Below are 22,044 nucleotides of genomic sequence, written 5' to 3' on the forward strand. Positions count from 1 at the left end.
CCTCATTTGAGCTTCCCCAGGACCAGACAGCCAAATCACGGGCCTTTAAAAATACCAGGACTTCACATGAGCCACAAGCCCAATTCCTCCTGGTTCCTAAGCTCTTACAGGGGCTTCTGGAAAACATCTCAGGAAATACTGGTGTTTATTCCAATCGGTTTCCCAAAAGTGTTCTTCTCTCTCGGTCTCTCCCAGTTGACTTCCTTGTCTCTTCAGCAAAATAAAAAGGAAAGGGAAATCATCCCAGGCGTTTATATTGGAGGAAAGATAAGAGGTCCTTCTCCCATTATTTTGAAGTGATATTCCACCTGTGGGACCATAGAAAAGAAACAACAAAGATTATGATTAACATCTGTTCTTCTCCAGTGCCTGGAGATCATTTCCCACCCTCTACTCTGCCCCTTCACTTGAGCCGTCTTGCCGGCTCTCTTATGCCCCTAAGCTAATCCTAATAGGTCAGCACATCTGCAGATTGTCTTTTTGATCTAATTGATGAGCTGAGCTAAACCAGAATTGTGCATCCCCTATTCCTGAGAGGCCTAGCAGGTACCATTCCACTCGAACCAAGGAGGACCTTCTCATGTCTTTCCTGAGAATGCAGTAGTGACAAATGCATTGCAAAATCAGAGCATGAGTTTTTCAAGCAAATCCATGATGACAGTCAATGGCCAATGATCTCAGGAGGAGATCTCTCTCACTCCCTGCCCACAGACCTGTGCTTTCCCATGAATCCATACCGCATAAAGAGATTCTCAGGCAGTAGCACATACCTCTCCTGGCCACCTCACTATTCTTCTCACCAGTTTCTCCACTGGGGGCATGGGTACACTGCCCTTCCTCCTGGATTTCTTCACCTTCCGTGAGGATCTCTTGTGGATGGCTGGAAGTTTCCTGAAAAGAGATATTATGGAGAGGTGCTGTGAGCACAGGGGAATTTTGGTGCCTGTCCTGCCCTTAGAAAGTTCTGCAGCACAAGGCAGTTCTCTTGGCTGTTGCCATGAATGATGTGGGCTCAACTGACTGTTTTCACATGAAGAGGGAGCGAGTTCACTCCTAGCTCTAATGCCCAGAGCTGCAAGAAGTGCCCACAGGAATGATCCTTATGCCCGAGTACCAGCTCTCTCTTGATGCAACATGAGCAAAGCACGGTTCTTTACAAAGGCAGCCTCCAAGAGACGTGGCAAATATATGGAATACTGCCTGGTAGTCCCAACTACTGCTTGTTAGGAAATGGAAAATGACTGTTCCTGGAGAGCCGGAGTCCAAGAAGGAGAGGGTGGCAAGTGTCTCACCTGCCATGAGTTTCTTTTCTTTCAGATTTCTTCCTCTGCTCTTTCTGTATATTCTGAGCAGCAAGTGTGGGCTCTGGGATGCTTTTTCTGGAGAGGAGACGATTAGCAGGAAGATTTCCTGTAGGCAGAAGACAAGAAAACCATCCAGGACAGCATTGCAGAGGGCTCTTGAAAGGGAAGGTTATGCAGCTCTTCTCAGCCTGAGGTCAAACTGAGGGGTGTCAGACTGATTCCTTTGAAGCCTCATTTCCTGGGTGGGCTTTGCCCATTCTGGACACTGCCTTTTCTCTCACTTATTGTTCGTAATTTACAACATCCTTTCTTGAGGTAGTGCTTTTCTCACTCTCTATCCTATTCAGAGAAAGGAGAAGTGTAAAAAGGAAAGAGGAGACTCGCTGGGATGTATGGTTGGCCTAACAGAGTCTCTCTGAGGGCAGTAATTTAAGGCAGGAGAGCAGATCCTTGGATCTGCCTACTGATCTCACATGCCTAGAGGTCCTCTTTTGACACAATCAAAACCAATGAGTTGTTTTCAGGGTGTTTATGAGGCGTGTTTAGGAGACCAGGACATGGAAATGGAGGAAAGTTGAACTTGGAGATATTAGTACAGGTGAGAGTGTTGTGCTGCGCTGAGGTCTTGTTCCCTCAGGATTCACTTGAGATTTGCCCTATTGGGGGAGCAGCGTCACATCTAGCGCCTCATGCTACCTGAGCCATCACACTGTCACTTGGGTTCCGATGGCCTACCCAGGAGCACAGAAGGAGAAGGGACAAGCATCCACCAAGAAGCAGCAGCTCCATTACCTTCCTGGGCAGTGCTGGCCTCTCCTCTCCTCTCCTCCTCCTGCTTGGGCTTTACAGGTGGCCTAGGTAGTTTTTGATCTCTACTCTCCACCTTGTACCTGGAAAGCAGAAAAGGAGTCAGTCTAAAGCGGGAGCACTTTTGCAACCTCTGTCAATATTAGAGACACAGGGGCATTTGGGAGGTGCTGGGGAGTCCCTCTTTTTTCAAAGCGCAATAGGCAGAAGAGGCCAGATGCTGGAGGAGTGTCTCAGCAAGGTGAGAGGCATCATGAAGACCTCCAGTGCCTGGAGGGGCATGACCTTTCTCCTCTGACTCTTCCCTGTGCTTCCTGTGAAAATGCCAAACCAATTTCAACCCAAATCCCCTGTGTGCTTTTGGGATCATCACCCATCTCCTGTTCCTGCTCATGTTCAGGCAGAACACTTTAGTCCCCTTAAGCTTTCCAGAATCCTTTCATCGTCCTTTCTGACGAACCTGCATCTCCCACACACATAATAGAACCAAACACTGAGCACCATGGGAGCCAGGAGAAAGCTCTCCAAAATCCCACTAGCCACAGTGTTCACTTTGGCCTACATAGGTCTCCACATTAAAAAAAAAAAAAAAGGCCCAAGACAATATGATCAGGACCCATTTCATTCCTACAGATCTCTAAAAAGAAATAAAAATGTCCCAAAGCAGCAACTAAGAGGGACCTGTATTTTGATGTGCATTTCAAAGGGTTGCTCATAAATGGCTTTCTGAGCAACGTTCACAAGGACTGGCAACACAAGGTTGCAAAACATGCCATGAGCAGCTACTTGCTTGGCCAGGTTCCTTTCCAAGAAGGAAACATACTCACTCAGGAAAGACAATGACATGACGAGAGTGAGTCTGGGAAAGAGCAGTTTCGGTGCCTGAGAGCACCAAATTCCTCATCTCCGGCATCTGCAAAGGAGAGAAACACATGGGACATGATGCCAAGAGAATTATCTAAGTGTTCACAGGGGAAAAAACTCTTCTACTGCTTAGAGAAAGAGCTGCCTCTGAAACATTCAATTATTCTATTCCCATCAGCAGTCCCTCCAGTTATGCACCGTAACAACTGGAGAGAAATAAAGGAGAAAGGGGAGGAACATGGTCATGCCTTTTACAAGGCTCAGGATTCAGAGACGCGGTTAGCTCAGGTCTCTTCTAATGCAGAAATCAAGGGAGGCAAGCACATGAGAAGGCATTTCAGCAGCTGGACCGCACTGTTTTCCCTGCTGTCTGGACCTAATGCTTCAAAGAGAGAGAAATGAGGTCAATAGACAGTTGACAGAGTTGTGTGACATTCCCACTGGCCTAGGCAATTGTATCCATAAGGAGATCAGGCTGAGCTTCAAAAGGGACTCATAAAAAGAATTTTCAGAACCTTAAGGGAAAGGGCTGAACTTGCTGCCTTACCATGCCAGACATGTTCTAGGGGAAACATGGCTTCTGAGGCCATCCTCACAAAAAGGGGCATGAAAGCATGGCTTTTTGCAAGGGGGGAAGTCTAGTGGGGAAAAAAACACACAAGGCCCCCTTTTGTCTTGGCCTTCTTTGCTGAGAATGTGGAAACTGTCTCCAGGATTGTATGAATCTTTGAGTGGACCCAGTACACTTCTGCACAGGTTCAACTTCATTGCCAAGTCCTCTGAATGCCCAAGACAAACTGTCTGGGTAGCTGGCATTTCTCTCAGCCAGGACTGTCCATGTCCTTCAACAGGTCATGGCAGGCTAGTAGAATTGCATTCCCTTGGGAATTCAAAAAGATGACAGGGAGCAGCAGAGAATTGGAGAACTTACCGCAAGAAGAGCCATGAGCATCTGGTCAGTCCCGTTAAGTCTTTTCAGGAATTCTTTGTAAAATCTCATTTTCACATCTGCCCCTTCGATTATAAGCATGCCAATGTTCTTCAACACAAAGACAACATTTCTCCCGCTCTCGAGGCAGCGTCGGAAAAGACGCAGGGTCTTCTCTATGCCAGCCTCCACTGTTTTGCGGGGAAGAGAGATGTCCTCGGCTATGTGAGCACATTTCAGGGGCTCACAAAGCTTATGACCTAGGAAGCAGACCAAGAGGAAAAAGGCACTAGTAGAACACACAAAAACACAGCATCAACAGCTTTGTGGTCTTCAAGCAAGCAGCTCTTACAGAACTCCCTTTCTTGACCTTCTGGGACAAATCATGTGGGAAGATGTTCAAAGCACTGCAAGCAGATGTGCCAAGTGGATAGCAATGCTTTCTCCCCTACAGTGTTTGAAAGAAAAGGCCACAACCATCTTCTACGAATGTGAGCCTCGACGGCAGGACGAGGAGAGGAGGAAATGATGAGTTTCTTTCGTGGGTGCCAGGTCAAAGAACTTGGGCCAAGCTCAGCCCATTCCACACTGGGAAAGATTTCACAGAGCCATGTTACATAAATGAAAGAAAGAAGGGAAAGAAAGAAAAAAAATGAATGCACTATACTCCTCTTAATCCTCCAATCCATCCAGCACCCTCTGAAGTGCACAAAACAGCTGTAGTGTTCACAAGGATGACTAGCAATCACAGCAAAACCTGCCTCTGATGGGTTTTCACATGCACTAGGATCCCAGTCTCCATTTCAGGGCTCTTACAGCTGACTGTGACCAACTTCAAGGTGCAAGGAATAGGGAAAAGCCATCATGAATGCCAATATTTGCTTTTACAGAATTGCAGCTGTAGCCTGCTGTGAAATCAATACAGGGAGAGAGGGAATACAATGGTAATTGCCATGATGAGGTCCTGAAATCTACAAATTGAAATTGTTTTTATAACGTGGTGACAGGAGTCTGGAGCTTTAACAGTTACTGCTAGACAGGGCTAATGCCCAACCCAAAGATGTCCCAGAAAAGTGGAGGCCAAAGTTTTAGCATGTCTTCTTACCAGGAGCATAGGCCTTATCATAGGTGAGGCGGTGAACCTCCGCAATACTCTTTGAAAGATGGAACACGGGTCTGTGAACAGTCACAAGGCCGTATTTCCTAACAGCAACTTGCTCAGTCACCACACAAAAGGTGCCAAGCCGAATAACTCTGACTCCCTGCAAAGAGGAAGGAAGAAAAGCATTACTCGAGTGCCAGGTGAAGAGGCTTCTAACTGGTCAGTTGCATGAGGATGGAGCTTGGTGTCCTGCTCAATCCTGCTGTGCAAAGGGGATGAATGGAGGAGTGGGGAAAGCCTTGGAGAACCCTTGGAGAATGTCTTTAGAAGAGCACTTGAGGTGTTTTCATTCCCCCTCTTCTTCATGCTCTCAAAAAATGCAAGGAAACGTAGAGAACTCATCCCTCAAATACCTCCAGTGCAGAAGAAGGGCTTCTGGGGAGATGTAGGATGGCAGACCCACCTTATTCAGCATTAGCTGCTCTAGAATGTAGTTGGAGACTCCTTCCCAGATAGTAAGGGTCTCTGGAAAAGAAGTGGAAGATACATCAGGCTCTGTGTGGCCCCGCTCACAAATGTGCAGCACATGGTTAACCAAGGAGGTGACACCTGCAGTCGTACTCAATGAGCAAACTGAGCCCAACCGTGAGAGGGCCTCAGCAGCTGAGATTGAGATGGCATTAATGGGGAGCCCTGGCAGCTCAGGTAGGCCTTCTCCACTGGGAAGCACCTGTGGCAGGGACTTCTGAGTGGGGTGTCCCAGGACAGTGGGGATAGCATGAGGGTTGGGAGCCAGGAGTCCTGACAGCCACACTGCCAACTGAGGCAGAGGGGACCATGAGCCTGGGCTCTGGCAGCAGTTCCAGCCCCAGCCACGCTCCTCCAGCCCCAGGCTTTCCACAGCCATGTTCACAGTTCATGATCTCTGTGAGACTTCCTGAGATAGACCTCCCAGAGGCCTTACCCTGTGCTGGCAGCACTGGTAATCGGTGCCCATGAGACCTGCCAAGGCCAGAGTCCCAGAGCTCCATCCTAGTTTCTTTGCTCATTTGCTCTGGATGAAGAGCAAACAGGAGGTGATGAGGAAACAGCTCCTCTCCTGCTCCTCCTGTACACGTCACCTCAGCCCTGTGCTACTCTGGCCGCCCCTCGCTGGTTCCCGCTCAGGGTCGTGGGCTCCTCGCAGCAGAGCAGAGCCGAGAGCAGTCCCAGCGCGTGGGCTCTCCCAGGCTCGTCGCGACGTGTGAGGAAAGGTCGCAGCGTGCGCTCTGACTGCTGTGCCTGTGACACGGGATGTCCCCTGTGAGCACAGCCCGTGTCACAGAGGGGTCTGACCCTCATCACCGCGGGCCAAGCCAGGGCTGGCCCTGCAGTGGGCAGGGACTGCATGGGGCGCTCAGGGGCTGCCCTTGAGCTACACAGACTGTGAAACAAGAATGAATCCTCCTCCCACCGTGGGTCTTGGCGTCGCTGGGAACTGTGACTGCGCTCACATGGCCACAGCTGCGCACACAAAACCTGGCTCTCAGGGAGGGCAACGAGCTTCACGCCACACTCACCCCACAGCCGCATAGTGCAGGTGGCTGCTGCCACCGCGGGAGGGAGCGCTAACCACTGAGCCCACCAAATCATCCAGCTGCTCCTTGGCAGCCACCACAACACTCTTCTCGCTGCTCCCACTAACGGCTCCTTCCCTTGACAGTTCCTCAGCCACAAAACCTGCAGGAACCTCTGTTCATCCACAGCCAACCTGCAGACGCCTTTTGGACATCATCAATGCAGCATCCTGGTGTCTGGAGTAGAGGGGAACTGAGCAGGGCAAGAGAGAGCAGGCAAGAGAACTCAGCATCTCCTAGCAGGAATGGCTCTGAGCAGAGAGGGAGCAATTACTGTCCCAGCTGGTTTGGGCCTCTATACTCTGTGCAGGACCTAAAAATACCTTTTCTATTGGTGTGGATCTGAATATGAAAAAATACTGTACATCAAAATTGCAAACAAAAAGATGTTTAGTGAACCCTTTTCAATATCTACCATTTTATAGCCCTCCTTCATTATGTTTAGTTCTTTTCTTGGTGGTGGTGTATCTTTTGAATTACTGGTCTTTGGAGGAGACTTTGTGTGTGATCTGTTTTAAGGAAAGTGAATTGGAGTGGAATGCCATCAGAGGGTCATGGACATCTGGTGCCACTGCAGGTGCCCTTGTTCCCCCCTGCTGAGCCTCTGTCTGCAGCCCTGAGGGGCTCCGATCTCCCACTGGTCCCTGCAGGATGGGCAAGAGCTGCAATAGCTCTTTCATGACAGAAACTCTGCAAGTTAGTATAACGTGCAACCAGGGAGTCCTTCAGCCTCTGCTGCTGCCCTTTTTCCTCTCCAGTCATGGAGGGAGTGCACCTGAGAAGCTCCTATTGCAAATATGGAGCTCAATTGCTTGGAAATGAACATCTGTGGGTTTGCCTCAGTTCCTCATAGATCCTTACAAACCCTCGGCTTTGCCCATCATCCTAGTGCAAAGCTGCCTTGTATTTCCCCTCAACCCCTCAACCTGCAGACAACCTATCTGCACTCTCTGGTTCAGCCGCTGCCTCTTGGGCTCCCTTGTCCCACTCCTCTCATAGACAGCCCTGCATGTTTGCTAAATGACTGCCAGGATCCCTCCTGGACTGCCTCCATTTGCCTGTGCTCCCACACATCCCCAAGATGTACCCAAAAGCAGGACTGCTCTCATTGACATTAGGCCTTGAAGTTTATGCCATAATTTACACCCCTTGGCAGGACCTATCTCTGCACACCCAGGTGTGAAGGGGACTATCAGTGGTACCAGCCCCACCCGGGATGATAGTTCCATTCACAGGAGCCCTGGTTCAGGAGACAGGTCCTTCCCTGAGCAATTCACAGGTCCTTTCCTTCAGCCTGTTTCAGGGCCATAGGCCTACCATAGTCTTTTTTTCTCCACTACTTCCTGCTGAGCATGAGCAAAAGCCAGGGTGCCAGGCAGAAGGTCCCTTTCCCAGGCATCCTACCAAGGGTTCACCATCCATGACTGGGCTTGAATCACTAACCTTTCAGTTCACAGGCAAACTGAGTCTCCCACGGTGGCACAGAGTCCTGCCTGGGGCTCTCCTGCACAGCTCTGGCATCAGGAGAGACGCCTGTGCTGCAGGAATGGGAACATCCCTGAGCCCAGCCATGCCCCAGCCCCAAGGAAGGGGATGCTGCCCTCGGTCCACTGCTGGCTGCTGGTGGGCAGTACGGTGCGGGGGGGAATGCCTGGTGCCCAGGGAGGGGCTGTGGTCACCTCCCTGACCAGGATCAGCTCTTCCTGCTCTCCATGGCCCCTCTACCACACAGCCTGGGGGCAATTAGAACTGTGGGGACATCACCCAGAGAAGGGGCACTTCCTCACCCCACTCACTCCTGCTGCTGGCATCAGGGACAGCTGTGATGCACACAGCAGGGCGGCACGCAGGGGCAGACATGGCTCAGGGAAGGGCTTTGCTCCTCTCCATCCACACTCCCCCTGGGAGGGCAAGAGCATGGGAGCAGCACGTACAGTGAGAGTCTCCTCCTGCCCCAACAACTGCAGAGATGTCGAAGGGACAGTGCTCTGTGGTTTGGCCCTGGTCCCGATCCAGTCTCACAGGGCACCAGGAGACTGCTCTTTTCTGCACTATTGGGAGGGAGTGATCAAGTAGTAAAGAAGTCTTTCAGACAGAATGACAACTTCATATTTTTTTATTGAAAATGCATAAACAAATCCTTCTTTTGATTCTTGTTCCAGAACAACATAGTTTTCTTGCAAGTCATGAGTGAAAATTAATTCATGAAAATTACTAAATGGCAACATCAGGACAAGGGGGATCAGACTTCCCATCCCAGGCTTCCTTCCCAGGGCAGGGGTGGACTTAGCAGCTTAGGGAACAGCTTCCTCACACATCTCAACCCCTTTATCTGCCTGCAGTATGCGAGTCCCATCTTGGTGGATGGCGTTTGCCACTGGTGCACATGGCTGACTCCTGCTTCTTCCCCAAGAGCCCCAGGTCATCTTTTAGAAAACTCTTCTTTCACCAATCGGCCCCAAATCTACCTTTTGCAGGGGGCCTTTGGGTTTCCTCCACCCCAGGTGAAGGACTCTGGAGCCCTTTCCGTGGCTGAATTCCAGAAGGCTCCTGGTTAGCATGAGTAAAATGCGTAGTAACCCTGAATAAAATGCATAACAACAACCCAGTCCTTCAGCATTTGGGTAACAGAGACCAGAGCTCTTGGATCACTGATTGATGGGCATTGAGTTTATTACTATTTCTACTGCCTCTCTGCAGAGGGACAAGTACTACTGTGCAACCAGTCACAAGGAGAGAAAATTATCTGAGGTTTCCTGGGAAAGAGCAAATTCCTTGTGGGATATTGAAACAGATATGTGAGACTGTGTAGAATTTGTTGAGGACATTTTATAGGTATTGTGGGACTGAACAAAGCTTATGCTGGAATGTTGCAGTGATGGGTCAAAGGCAGGAAGGAGATCCAAGTGTTCCTGCTCAAAGACAGGGAGAAATTGCTCAAGAGTTTCATCAAGTCCTGTCTATGAAGGATGAAAACCACACAGCCTCTCTGGACTGCCTCTTGAGAGCTTTCTTGTTTCAGTTTATGTCCATTGCCATTCCTCCTCCCACCATACACCACTGTGAAGAGCTTTACTTTGTCTTCTCAAAAATGTCCCTGTTGGTTTTGAAAGGCTGCTCTGAGATTCACCGGAATCTTCCTTTCTCCACACTGAACGAGTCCTATTCCCTCCGCCTCTCTTCCCAGGCTCAAAATTCCTGAACATTTTCGTGAATATTCAATGAACTCCCTCCTGTTTATCCATGTCTTCCCTGGACTGAGGGTGCCAAAACTGGAGGTAGAATTGCAGATGTAGTCTAACGAGTACAGACAGAATGGGGAGATCACTTGGCCTTCCTTGTTGCCTGGACACACCTGTGCCAGGGCACATGGCACTGTTGCCAGGGCACATGTTCGCTTCAGGTCCATCTGGATCTTCCACTGAGCCTTCCCCACAGAGCTGCTCCCAGCCAGGTATCCATAGCCTGGATCACAGCAGGGGGCTGTTCCTTCCAAGGGCAGGAGTTTGCATTTGCCCCTGTTTGAACTCATATGGATTCTGTTGGCCCATTCCTCCAGCCTGTCAAGGTCCCTTTGGATAGCATCTATGCCCTTGAACTTACCTACAATCCTCTCTCCTCCAGGACATTTGCCAACATGATGGCAGCACTCTGCCACCTCTGATATGATAAAATTAAGAGGACCATCCAGAGCAAAATTAAGAGAACCATTCAGACCATGACATCCTAACGCGGATACAAGACGATTGTTGAACGTCATGTCAAATCCCTTCTTCAAGTAAACAGAAAATGACTTACAGTGCTTGATCTCCTCCACAAATCTAGTCTTTGCCCTGTGTAAGACACGCAGGTCCAGCAGGCAGGAAGGCAGGTAAGTCAGCCAGATAGGTAGGCCGTAATCTTGGTCACTCCACGCTGCCTGTTCCTCCTTTATTTGCCAGAAATATCTTCCAGGAGGACTCCAAGAAATTCCTAAGTACCACATTGAGCTTAATTGACCTTTAGTTCGCACATCATCCTTATGGTCATTTTTGACGGTGCGTGCAAATTTTGCTTTCCTCCCATCATCTCAGTTCTCCCCTAATCTCCAAGCATTATAAAGACAATAGACATAGATGAGAGATGCCATGAAAGGATGTTGGACACGTCTCCTAGCACCTTCTGATGCAGTGTTGTTAGCCTCCTCTTTGCCGCACTAAAAAATATCTGATGTCCCAATATTGCCTCAGTGGAGTTTTGCAGTTGACACCTTACCATTTCCTGCTGGATTCTCCAAAGTTTCCCTCATCTTTCCTGGTCTGGAGGCCCATAACTGGGATCAGTATTCAAAATGTGGCCTTGCCATCTGTGAGTCTGAGGCAGTAGCAGCTCCCCTTGACGTGCTAGCCACCGTCTTTCTCCAGGCATCTGTCTGGAATAGGACCCCTCAGAGGGAAAAGATGAGCACATGGCCAAGTAAGTGTCCCAGGATGCACTCCAGTTGTATTGGCTGTTGTCACATAGGAGGGTTCTGTGAGACCTCCCCAACAAATTCACACTCTCAAATGTCCCTAGAGGCTGTCATGCAGCAGGCTAGGACATACAGCCTCAGCCTTAACAGCATCAAGCCAGAGCCTTTCTCCTATTGATGAGGGTAGCACAGCAAAGATACATACAAAAAAAATATGTTGTTTGTGTCCAAGAGCACAGGAGGACTGCCCAGGAGACCACCATATGCCATTAAGGATATCTGCTTCTAGTGTTAATCGGAGTGAATGTGAAAAGTGTCAACATACGAGTCCTCAGCTAGCCGCATTCTAGCCTCAAATAGATAGACCATATCTTGGAAAAGCCCATGGTGGGATCCTTCCATATTAGCTCCATTAGGTGAGATGATTCCCCTCATTACTATGGTCTCTCTGAAAGACAAGACCCTTGAAGTGATCGTTTTTTCATCAGAAATACTGGACAATGCTGTTGTTCTCTACAAAGAAGAAAAGTTTTCTACTTTTGCAAACTTCAGGTGAGACTTGTCTGCCTGAATCCCCTGAGTCAGAAATTGCCAGCTTTCAAGGTTCAAATGTTTCTAAGGGAGCCAATTATCATCTCTATGTCATTTCTAAGACTGTCTATCAGGTATAATTGGCTCACTCTGAAATGTGCTGTCTTCACTAAAAATAAATAATTCATTAAAAAAGAAAATAAAAACACACGTAAGAAGAAGACTTCCGCCTTCCTCCTGAACTTTATCTTCTGGACAACATGCTTTGGGTGGTTTCAAAGTTATAAACTGCTTCAGTTTTCTCAAGATGACTAGGTTCTCTCCCATAGGTTTTAGCAGCTAGAGCTTGCACAAACTACAGAATGTGTGTTTCAGTTCTCATGCTATGGTGTTCAGATTATCAGAGCCCACATATAACAGCTCTGCTTATACCATCAGCAGGGGTGAAAAATGTTTTTTACTCTAATACTCTGAGTCTTGTGGCTTACTATATCATGGGATTGCTCCTTTGTATTTGTCCTTCTCTGGGCCATGCTGTAACTCTGTTAGAAAGTGAGTTCCTCTGCCGTTACAAAATAAACTGGGAATGTAGGATGCATCCAATTCTATTCTGTATCTCTCCACAATTTGCTGGAACAGAAGAATGCTGCAACTCCACAGGTTCCTGAAACTGCAGAGCTCTTTGGGAACTTGGACACAGATAGCTTCAGCAAGTTATCAAATGTAAATATATGGGGTGTTCTTTGTGCAGAAGGTAAGTGCAAAAGCACAAGCATAAGAGGAGAATATTTTCCTTGCAGCTGTTTTTGCTGCTTTGTGCATGCATGACCTGCAAATAGGGAAGTTGGAAATGTAGCATGAAAAGAATGCATTGCATATTGTGATTTGATGGCAATTTTGACTGGTTGTTACAGAGGTGGAAGGACCTTGGCAGCAAAGACCTGCATCTTACATTTATCCATCTCTCCTCCCCCGCCTTTTTTTTTTTGAAGGAAAGAACAACAACAAATATTTGAGGAATGGGGAGGAATGGAGAAATGGAGATATAAGTAGTGAGGAAAGATTTCTTTTTGAATGAATGAATGAATTGAATATTCAAAGAAACTGTGTTGCTCTCTTCCTCTCACCATGACAGAAAGCACATTTGGATGGGGAGTATCACGCCTGTGACTGAGTTTGTTCTCGTGGGATTTCCAAACCGCTATGAAGTGGAGATCATCTTCTTTGTGGTGTTCCTGCTTGCTTATTTAGTGACTGTCTTGGGAAATGCTCTTGTCATTGTACTGGTCTATACAGACTGCCATCTCCATTCTCCCATGTATTACTTCCTCAGCAATTTGTCCTTCATTGAGATGTCCATGACTTCCTCTGTTGTTCCAAAAATGCTGGCAAACTTCCTGTCAGAGAAGAAGACCATCTCCTTTGCTGGCTGCTTTAGCCTTCTCTACTTATATTTCTCCCTGGCTGCAACAGAGTTCATCCTCTTAGCCATCATGTCCTATGACCGCTACGTGGCAATATGCCACCCCCTGAGATATCCCACCATCATGACGGAAAGGATGTGTGGCCAGCTTCTCCTGGGTGTGTGGGTGGGTGGCATGGTCTTGATCTTGCCATTAGCAGTCCTGAAAGCCAAGCTGCCATACTGTGGTCCCAACGTCATTGACCACTACTTCTGTGACAGTGCACCTCTCCTGCACCTCGCTTGCGTGGACATCTGGGTTGCTGAGCTAAGGGATTTTGTGGTGTCCATTCTCCTGCTCCTCGGCTCTTTGGCACTGACTGTGTTCTCCTACACCTGGATCATTTTGACCATAGTCCGTATCCCATCTGCCCAGGGCAGGCAGAAAACCTTTGCCACTTGTGCTTCTCATTTCACTGTTGTTTCCCTGGGTTTTGGCATCTCCATCTTCATCTGTGTCAGGCCTTCCCACGTGAACCCTGGACACCTCAACAAAATCCTCTCTGTTCTCTCCAGCATTGTGACTCCTCTTTTAAATCCCTTCATATTCAGCCTAAGGAATCAGCAAATGAAAGAAGCCTGGAAAAATGCTTGGCACCATTGCCTGGGGATGGCTGAGGAGGCCAGAAAGCCATGAGAATCATTGTGGCTTGTAGGAAGTCAGTCCTTGACAAATCTCAACAGGATCTCAGCATTCATGGTGTCTTCCGTCAGAATGTGGTCTGTTACAGCCAATGTTGAGGAATAGCACGTCTCAAAGGTCAGCTTCACGGCAGCACTGTTGGGTCAGGCCCCACCAATATTCTCCTGCACTTTAGGCAGTGATGGATGTCTGTGTGGTGCTATGTGGTTGTTGGGCACAAAACAGTCTCCTAATCAGAACAAAAGGCTTTAAGACTGAAAGGAACAGAAAGACTACTCAAAATGGAGTGGTAAAGTGAAAAGAAATTGCTGTCAATTTTTATTACTAGTTTTACTAAATTTTCATCATATAGTCATGTTTTCAAATGAAGTTTTCAAGTTTCAAATAAAGTGTTCTGCTGGAGAGTAACATCAGTTAATGCTTCTCCTTTGAAGTACAAGCTATAGCTGATAGAAATAAGATGGGAGGCTCTCAAAAATTAGATGCAGAAAGAGAAAAAATGCTGAGGAGTGCCAGAAAGAGAGGGAGAAACTGAACAGTGAGACGGAAGAATTCAAAATCAGATCTGTGCCCGTAATAGAAAGATTCTCTTTTAAGGAAAGGATGGGAACAATGAGTAAAAATTCAAATCTTCCTACTCATTCATATGCATAGGTAGGTAGATTAAGAATCAGATGCTGACCACTTTCCCCTCCTAAAATCCTATTTTTATCTCGGAGATTTGGCATAGCACTCCAAAATTTGGCATTTGGCATAGAACTCCAAAAATAAACCTAAAAGAAAAAAAAAAAAAGTAAGTATGCCAGGAAAACAAACAAAGAAATATTAAAACTTTGTGTGTTTGTGAATTCAAGTCTTCTCTTAGGAAAACTACCCTGTGGTTTTCACTTGGATAATGTGAATGCTTTTGTAAGCGTATATCATAAACAGCTGTTCTCGTCCTGGTTTCATCAGAGTTTAAGGCTATCTGCTACATATCAGTCACTTGGCTAGAAATGATGTTGGATTTTCTGGCAGAAGCTGGCAAGTTCTCCTTCCTTGACTGTGCTGCCCAGGTGCATTTTATGGTTTTACTGAGCAACATCAAAAGCCTTCTCCTGGCTGCCATGTCCTGGGATCGCTGTGTGGCCAAAAATGACTCCCTGCATCATTTTCTCATCATGAGTAGAGGTCTCTGTGTCAGTCTGGTGCTCAAGCCATGGCTGAGTGTCCTACCAAAGCTGGTAGGACAGACCTATCAGGTGTTCCCTTTGACTTCCTTGCATCCCATGTGTGCCAAATGGGCTCAGGATTTGGCAATCCAAGGACAAAAAGTAGACTTAATAGCAATGATGCCTTTAATTAACACAACATAGATACAAGTACAAACGAATAAGAATTGGTTAGTACATGTGAATACGAAAAAGTTACTGACTGAATAATACTTGCCAGCAGAATTACGAGACCACGCATCTCTCCAAGGTAGCAGTCTGGAGGAGCTGGCAGGCTCTCAATCATAGCGGGCGTCCCCGCAGAAGACAACATTGGCCTCAATATTGGGAGTCTCCGTCCCCCAAATCTGACCTTTGTATTTTATCCCCTGGGGCGTCCGGTCACTTAGGGCCAGTACATGCCAGGAGACCGCCCAGGGGTGGGTAAATCTCCCTCTTTCTGTTATATCATCCTTCTAGGACTGCGCCTGCGCAAACTCCAGAGCGGGGGATCTCATCCCTCAATTTGGTGGTCTCACTTCCCTTATCCTTCTCGTTCTCACAGTGACTTTGGCCTTCATACTTCCTTAGGCAGCAGTTTGTAGTCAGGCTGGCTGCAAACCACCCTGAACAGCTCAGTGGGCTGGTGGGCTCAGTGGTTAGCGCTCCCTCCCGCGGTGGCAGCAGCCACCTGCACTATGCAGCTGTGGGGTGAGTGTGGCGTGAAGCTCGTTGCCCTCCCTGGCAGACAGGTTTTGCGCGCGGAGCCATGGCCATGTGCGTGCAGTTGCAGTGCCCGACTAAGCCAAGACCCACGGTGAAAGGAGGATTCATTCTTGTTTCACAGTCTGTGTAGCACAAGGGCAGCCCCTGAGCACCCCATGCAGTCCCTCTCCACCGCAGGGCCAGCCCTAGCTTGGCCCGTGGTGAGGAGGGTCAGACCCCTCTGTGACATGGGCTGTGCTCACAGGGGACATCCCGTGTCACAGGCACAGCAGTCAGAGCGCACGCTGCGACCTTTCCTCACACGTCACGACGAGCCTGGGAGAGCCCACGCGCTGGGACTGCTCTCGGCTCTGCTCTGCTGCGAGGAGCCCACGACCCTGAGCGGGAACCAGCGAGGGGCGGCCAGAGTAGCACAGGGCTGAGGTGACGTGTACAGGAGGAGCAGGAGAGGAGCTGTTTCCTCATCACCTCCTGTTTGCTCTTCATCCAGAGCAAAGAAAGTAGGATGGAGCTCTGGGACCCTGGCCATGGCAGGTCCCATGGGCAGCCATTGCCAGTGCTGCCAGCACACGGTAAGGCCTCTGGGAGCTCTATCTCGGGAAGTCTCACGGAGATCATGAACTGTGAACATGGCTGTGGAAAGCCTGGCGCTGGAGGAGCGTGGCTGGGGCTGGAACTGCTGCCAGAGCCCAGGCTCATGGTCCCCTCTGCCTCACTTGGCAGTGTGACTGCCAGGATTCCTGGCTCCCAACCCTCATGCTATCCCCACTGTCCCAGGACACCCCACTCAGGAGTCCCTGCCACAGGGGTCTACCTGTGAGAAGGAGAAGGCCTACCTGAGCTGCCAGGGCTCCCCATTAATGCCATCTCGATCTCAGCTGCTGAGACCCTCTCAGGGTTGGACTCAGTTTGCTCATTGAGTACGACTGCAGGTGTCACCTCCTTGGTTAACCATGTGCTGCACCTTTGTGAGCAGGGCCACACAGAGCCTGATGTGTCTTCCACTTCTTTTCCAGAGACCCTTGCTATCTGGGAAGGAGTCTCCGAGTACATTCGAGATCAGCTGATGTTGAACAAGGTGGGTCTGCCATTATGCATTTCCCCAGAAGCCCTTCTTCTGCACTGGAGGTATTTGAGGGATGAGTTCTCTATGTTTCCTAGCATTTTTTGAGAGCATGGAGAAGAAGGGGAATGAAAACACCTCAGGTGCTCTTCTAAAGACATTCTCCAAGGGTTCTCCAAGGCTTTCCCCACTCCTCCATTCATCCCCTTTGCACAGCAGGATTGAGCAGGACACTAAGCTCCATCCTCATGCAGCTGACCAGTCAGAAGCCTCTTCACCTAGCACTCGAATAATGCTTTTCTTCCTTCTTCTTTGCAGGGAGTCAGAGTTATTCGGCTTGGCACCTTTTGTGTGGTGACGGAGCAAGTCGCTGTTAGGAAATACGGCCTTGTGACTGTTCACAGACCCGTGTTCAATCTTTCAAAGAGTATTGCGGAGGTTCACAGCCGCACCTATGATAAGTCCTATGCCCCTGGTAAGAGGACATGCTGAAACTTGGGCTTCCCTTTTTTTGGGACATCTTTGAGCAGGGCATAAATTCTATTCAGCAGTGACTGTTAGAGCTCCAGACTTCCATCACCACGTTCTCCAAACAGCTTCCATTTGTAGCTCTCAGGACCTCAGCATGGCGATTACCATTATACTCCCTCTCTCCCTGACCTCATTTTAGCTGACATTCTGTAAAGGCAAATAGCAGCATTCATGCTGCTTTTTCCCTTCCCCTTGCACCTTGTAGTAGGCCAAAGTCAGCTTTACAGAGCCCTCAAATAGAGAATGGGACACCAGTGAGTGTTTTTTTTTTTCCTTCTTTCTATCATCCATGTGACATGGGCCAGTGAAATCTTTCTCAATGTGGAAAGGACAGAGTTTGGCCCAAGTCCTGTGACCTGGCACCCATTAAGGCAACTTGCTCCCTTCCTCCTCTCCTTGTCCTGCCATCGAGCCTCACATTCGTAGGAGATGATTGTATCCATTTCTTTCCTACTCTGTAGTAGGGGAGAAGGCATTGCTGTCCGCTTGGCACATCTGCTTGCAGAGTGCTTTGAGCATCTTCCCGCATGATTTTTCCCAGAAAGTGCAAGAAGTTCTTGAGCAGCTGCTTGCTTGAAGACCACAAATCTGTTGGTGCTGTGTTTCAGTGTGTTCTGCTAGTAACTTTGTTCCTCTTGGTCTGCTTCCTAGGCCATAAGCTTTGTGAGCCCCTGAAATTTGCTCACATAGCCGCATACGTCCTTCTTCCCCGTGAAACGGTGGAGGCTGGCGTAAAGGAGACCCTGCGCCTCTTCCGCCGCTGCATCAAGAGTGGGAAGAATGTTGTGTTTGTACTCAAGAATATTGGCATGCTTATAATTGAAGGGGCAGATGTGAAAATGCAATTTTACAAAGAGTTCCTGGAAAGACTTAATGGGACCGACCAGATGCTAGCGGCTCTTCTTGCGGTAAGTTCTCCAGTGCTCCCCATTACCTTTTTGAATTCCCAAGGCAATGCAATTCTATTAGCCTGCCATAAACTGTGGAAGGACATGGACAGTCCTGGCTGAGAGGAATGCCAGCTACCGGGACAGTTTGTCTTGGGCATTCAGAGGACTTGGCAATGAAGTTGAACCTGTGCAGAAGTGTACTGGGTCCACTCAAGATTCATACAACCCAGGAGCCAATTTCAACAATCTCAGGAAAAAAGGCCAAGACAACAGGAGGCTTTGTGGGTTTTTTTTGTCCCACCAGACTTTGCTCCTTGCAAAAAGCCTTGCTTTCATGCCCCTTTTTGTGAGGATGTCCTCGGAAACTATTTTTCTCTAGAACATGTCTGGTATGGTAAGGCAGCAAGCTCAGCTGATTCCCCTTAAGCTGTTGAAAACTATTGCTCTGGGCCCCCCCCGGAAGCTCGGCCTGATCTCCTCATGGGATAAAGTTGCCAGGGCAAATGGAGATGTCAGACCTCTCTGTCAACTTTGTGTTGACCTCATTCCCCTCCCTTTGACGTTGGAGGGCCTGAGTGTGACTGGGATAAAATGCTCACAATATTGGATCCTCATGGTCCTCTTGCTCTGTAGCATTCCTAGTTCAGCGTGTAAATCAGTGATGAGTGCTCACCCCACTCTCTGGGCAGGAAGCAGAGGCACAGAACGAGCAAGGCCCAGAGGGAGAGAATGTTGGGAGAGACTGTGGGGTTAACCCCACATCTGACCCCTTCTTCATCAGCTGAGGAGGCATCAGGTCTAGACAGCAGGAAAAACACAGTGGCCCACTTAGTGAAATGCCTTCTCATGTGCTTGCCTCCTTTGATTTCTGCATTTGGAAAGACTTAAGCTAACTGACTCTCTGAATGCTGACCCTTGCCAAAGGCCTGAGTATGTTCCTCCCCCTTCTCCTTTTTTTCTCTCCACTTGTTATGGTGCATAACTGAGGGGCTGCTGATGGGAATAGAACAATCGAAAGTTTCAAAAGCAGCTTCTTCTCTAAGCAGTAGAAGAGTTTGTTTCCCCTGTGAGCACTTGGATAATATTCTTGGTACCATGTCCCAGATGTCTGTCTCGTTTGCAGATGCCGCAGATGAGGAATTCGGTGCTGTCGGGCTCTGAAACTGCACTTTCGCAGACCCGCTCTGGTCATGTCATTGTCTTTCCCGAGTGAGTATGTTTCCTTCTTAGCCCTTGGCTGGCCAAGCAAGCAGCTGCTCATGGCATGTTTTGTAACCTTGTGTTTCCAAGCCTTGTGAAGGCTACTCAGAAAGCCATTCATGAGCAACCCTTTCAAATGTGCATCAAAGTAAAGGTTCCTGGCAGTTGCTACCTTGGGACATTTTCAAGTCTTCTGTTCTTCTGTGACATCTGCATGAATGAAATGCTTCACAATGGTGTTTTCAAATATTCACTTGAGTCATCTCTTTCTTTTTCTTTTTTTTTTTTTTTTTTTTGGCGGAGGGGCAGAGACCTATGTAGGCCAAAGTAAAGCCTGTACTAGTCAAGTAAAAAGCTTTCTCCTGGCTCACATGGTGCTAAGTGTTTTGTTCCATTACGTGTCTGGGAGATACAGGTTCTTTTTTACACATGCATGGAGATGTTCTTGGGAAGGCTTGCAAGTGATCTGGAGGGTGAGACAGGAATTAGAAAGGATGCTGGAAAGGAGTAGGAAAGAGGACTAAAGTGTTCTGCCTGAACAGGAGCAGGAACAGGAGATGGGTGATGATCCCAAAAGCACACAGGGGATTTGGGTTAAAATTGGTTTGGCAGTTTCACAGGAAGCACAGGGAAGAGTCAGAGGAGAAAGGTCATCCCCTCCAGGCGTTGGAGGTCTTCATGATGCCTCTCACCTTGCTGAGAGACTCCTCCAGCATCTGGCCTCTTCTGCCTATTGCGCTTTGAAAAAAGAGGGACTTCCCAGCACCTCCCAAATGCTCCTGTGTCCCCACTATTCACACCAGGTGCAAAGGAAGTGCAGTGCCCCCTCGCGTTTAGCGTGATGCCTTTTCTGCTTTCCAGGTACAAGCTGGAGAGTAGAGATCGAAATCCACCTGGCGCACCTGTAAAGGCCAGGCAGGAGGAGGAGAGGAGAGGAGAGGCCAGCACTGTCCAGGAAGGTAATGGAGCTGCTGCTTCTTGGTGGAGGCTTTTGCCTTCTCCTTCTGTGCTCCTGGGTAGGCCATCGGAAGCCAAGTGACAGTGTGATGGCTCAGGTAGCATGAGGCGCTTGATGTGACGCTGCTCCCCCAATAGGGCAAATCTCAAGTGAGTCCTGAGGGAACAAGACCTCAGTGCAGCGCAACGCTCCCAACTGTACTAATATCTCCAAGTTCAACTTTCCTCCATTTCCATGTCCTGGCCTCCTAAACATGCCTCATAAACACCCCTAAAGCAACTCATTGGTTTTGATTGTGTCAACAGAGGAACTCTAGGCATGTGAGATCAGTACGCACATCCAAGGATCTGCTCCCTTGCCTTAAATTACCGCCCTCAGAGACACTCTGTTAGGCCACCCATACATCCCAGCAAGTCTCCTTTTTCACAACGGGACAGAGAGGGAGAAAAGCGCTAGTCCAAGAAATGATGTTGTAAAGTACAAATGAAAAGACAGAGAGAAGGCAGTGTCCAGAATGGCCAAAGTCCAGCCAGGAATAAAGGCTTCAGAGGGATCAGCCTGACACCTCACAATTTGACCTCAGGCTGAGAAGAACTGCATAGCCTTCCTTTTCAAGAGCCCTCTGCAATGCTGTCCTGAAGGGTTTTCTTGTCTTCTGCCTACAGGAAATGTTCCTGCCAATCGTCTCCTCTCCAGAAAAAGTGGCGCGCCACCGACACTTGCAAACAGAAATATGCCAGGAGAACAGGGGACGAAACCTGACAGAAAAGGAACTTATGGCAGGTGAGACACTTGGAGGAACGGATGAGGGTGACCCTGTAGCCGTGTGCTTGTGTGGGTGAGATGCTTCCTAGGTGCAACAGGTTCCAGGCAGCTCTAAGAGTTTTGGATCCCATGAAGGAGCTGGGACTTTCAGACAGCATTCAATATGTTTGCCAGGATGAGGGATCTGTGTCCCTTAGAGGCTCCATCTGTAATGAAACCTGCTCTTCTCCTTGCTGCATCAAGAGAGAGCCTGTATCTGGGCATACGGAGCATTCCTGTGGTCACATCTTGCAGCTCTGGGCATTTCAGCGGGGGGTGATCTCTGTCTCTGTTCATGTGAACACAGTCAGTTGAGCCCATATCATTCATGGCAACAGCCAACAGAACTGCCTTCAGCTGCAGATTCCTGTGAGGACAGGACGGAGAGCAAAGTCCCTCTGTGCTCACAGCACCTCTCTATATTGTCTCTCTTCAGCGTATTTCCAGCCATCCCCGGCACATCCTCCCAGAAGCCAAGGAAGGGCAGGAGGAAGGGCCGTCCTGCCGCCATGCCCCCAGTTCAGAAAGTTAACAATCGAGTGGGGAAGTGGGTGGAAGAGGTATGTGCTACTGACTGAGAAAATCCATATGCCCTGTGGATTTGTGGGAAAGCAAACTCACTTCTCTGGGCAGTGAGTGTGAAAGATGCCTTCCTGAGGCTTCATTTGGCCCCATTGGCTGACATTGTCCTGGCTTTGCTATAAAGGGTGAAGGTCATACTATATGCAATACATATGTTATACAAATTGCAATACATATGTTACTACTGCGTTCCCAGAAAGACATGAGAAGGCCCTCTTTGGTTCTCGTGGGAAGGTACCTGCCTAGGTCTTTCAGAGTTAGGGCATGCACAGTTTTGGTTTAGCTCAGCTCATCAGTCATGTCCATAAGACAATGCATACCTGTGCTGACCTGCTAGGATTACCTTAGGGGCATTAGAGGGCTGTGAGGAAGGCTCAAGTGAAGGGACAGAAG

The 22,044-nt window shown here is 48.6% G+C and overlaps 1 protein-coding gene across 1 annotated transcript; it reads left to right on the forward strand.

Moving 5' to 3' along the window:
- Window positions 1-12,750: 12,750 nt before the first annotated feature.
- LOC148592323 (olfactory receptor 6M1-like) lies at window positions 12,751-13,701 on the forward strand. The gene has a single exon (XM_088535158.1). The coding sequence runs from the start codon at window positions 12,751-12,753 to the stop codon at window positions 13,699-13,701; it is 951 nt and encodes a 316-aa protein (XP_088391284.1).
- The last annotated feature ends 8,343 nt before the right edge of the window (window positions 13,702-22,044 follow it).

Source organism: Tinamus guttatus, unplaced genomic scaffold (assembly GCF_059628265.1).
Source record: "Tinamus guttatus ecotype Peru unplaced genomic scaffold, ASM5962826v1 Tinamus_guttatus_pri_ptg000618c, whole genome shotgun sequence".
In the NCBI taxonomy this organism is placed as follows: Eukaryota; Metazoa; Chordata; class Aves; order Tinamiformes; family Tinamidae; genus Tinamus; species Tinamus guttatus.

What these genes read in the sequence shown, in the direction of transcription:
- LOC148592323 (XM_088535158.1), top strand. Translation starts at nt 12,751, where the DNA reads ATGGGGAGTATCACGCCTGTGACTGAGTTTGTTCTCGTGGGATTTCCA.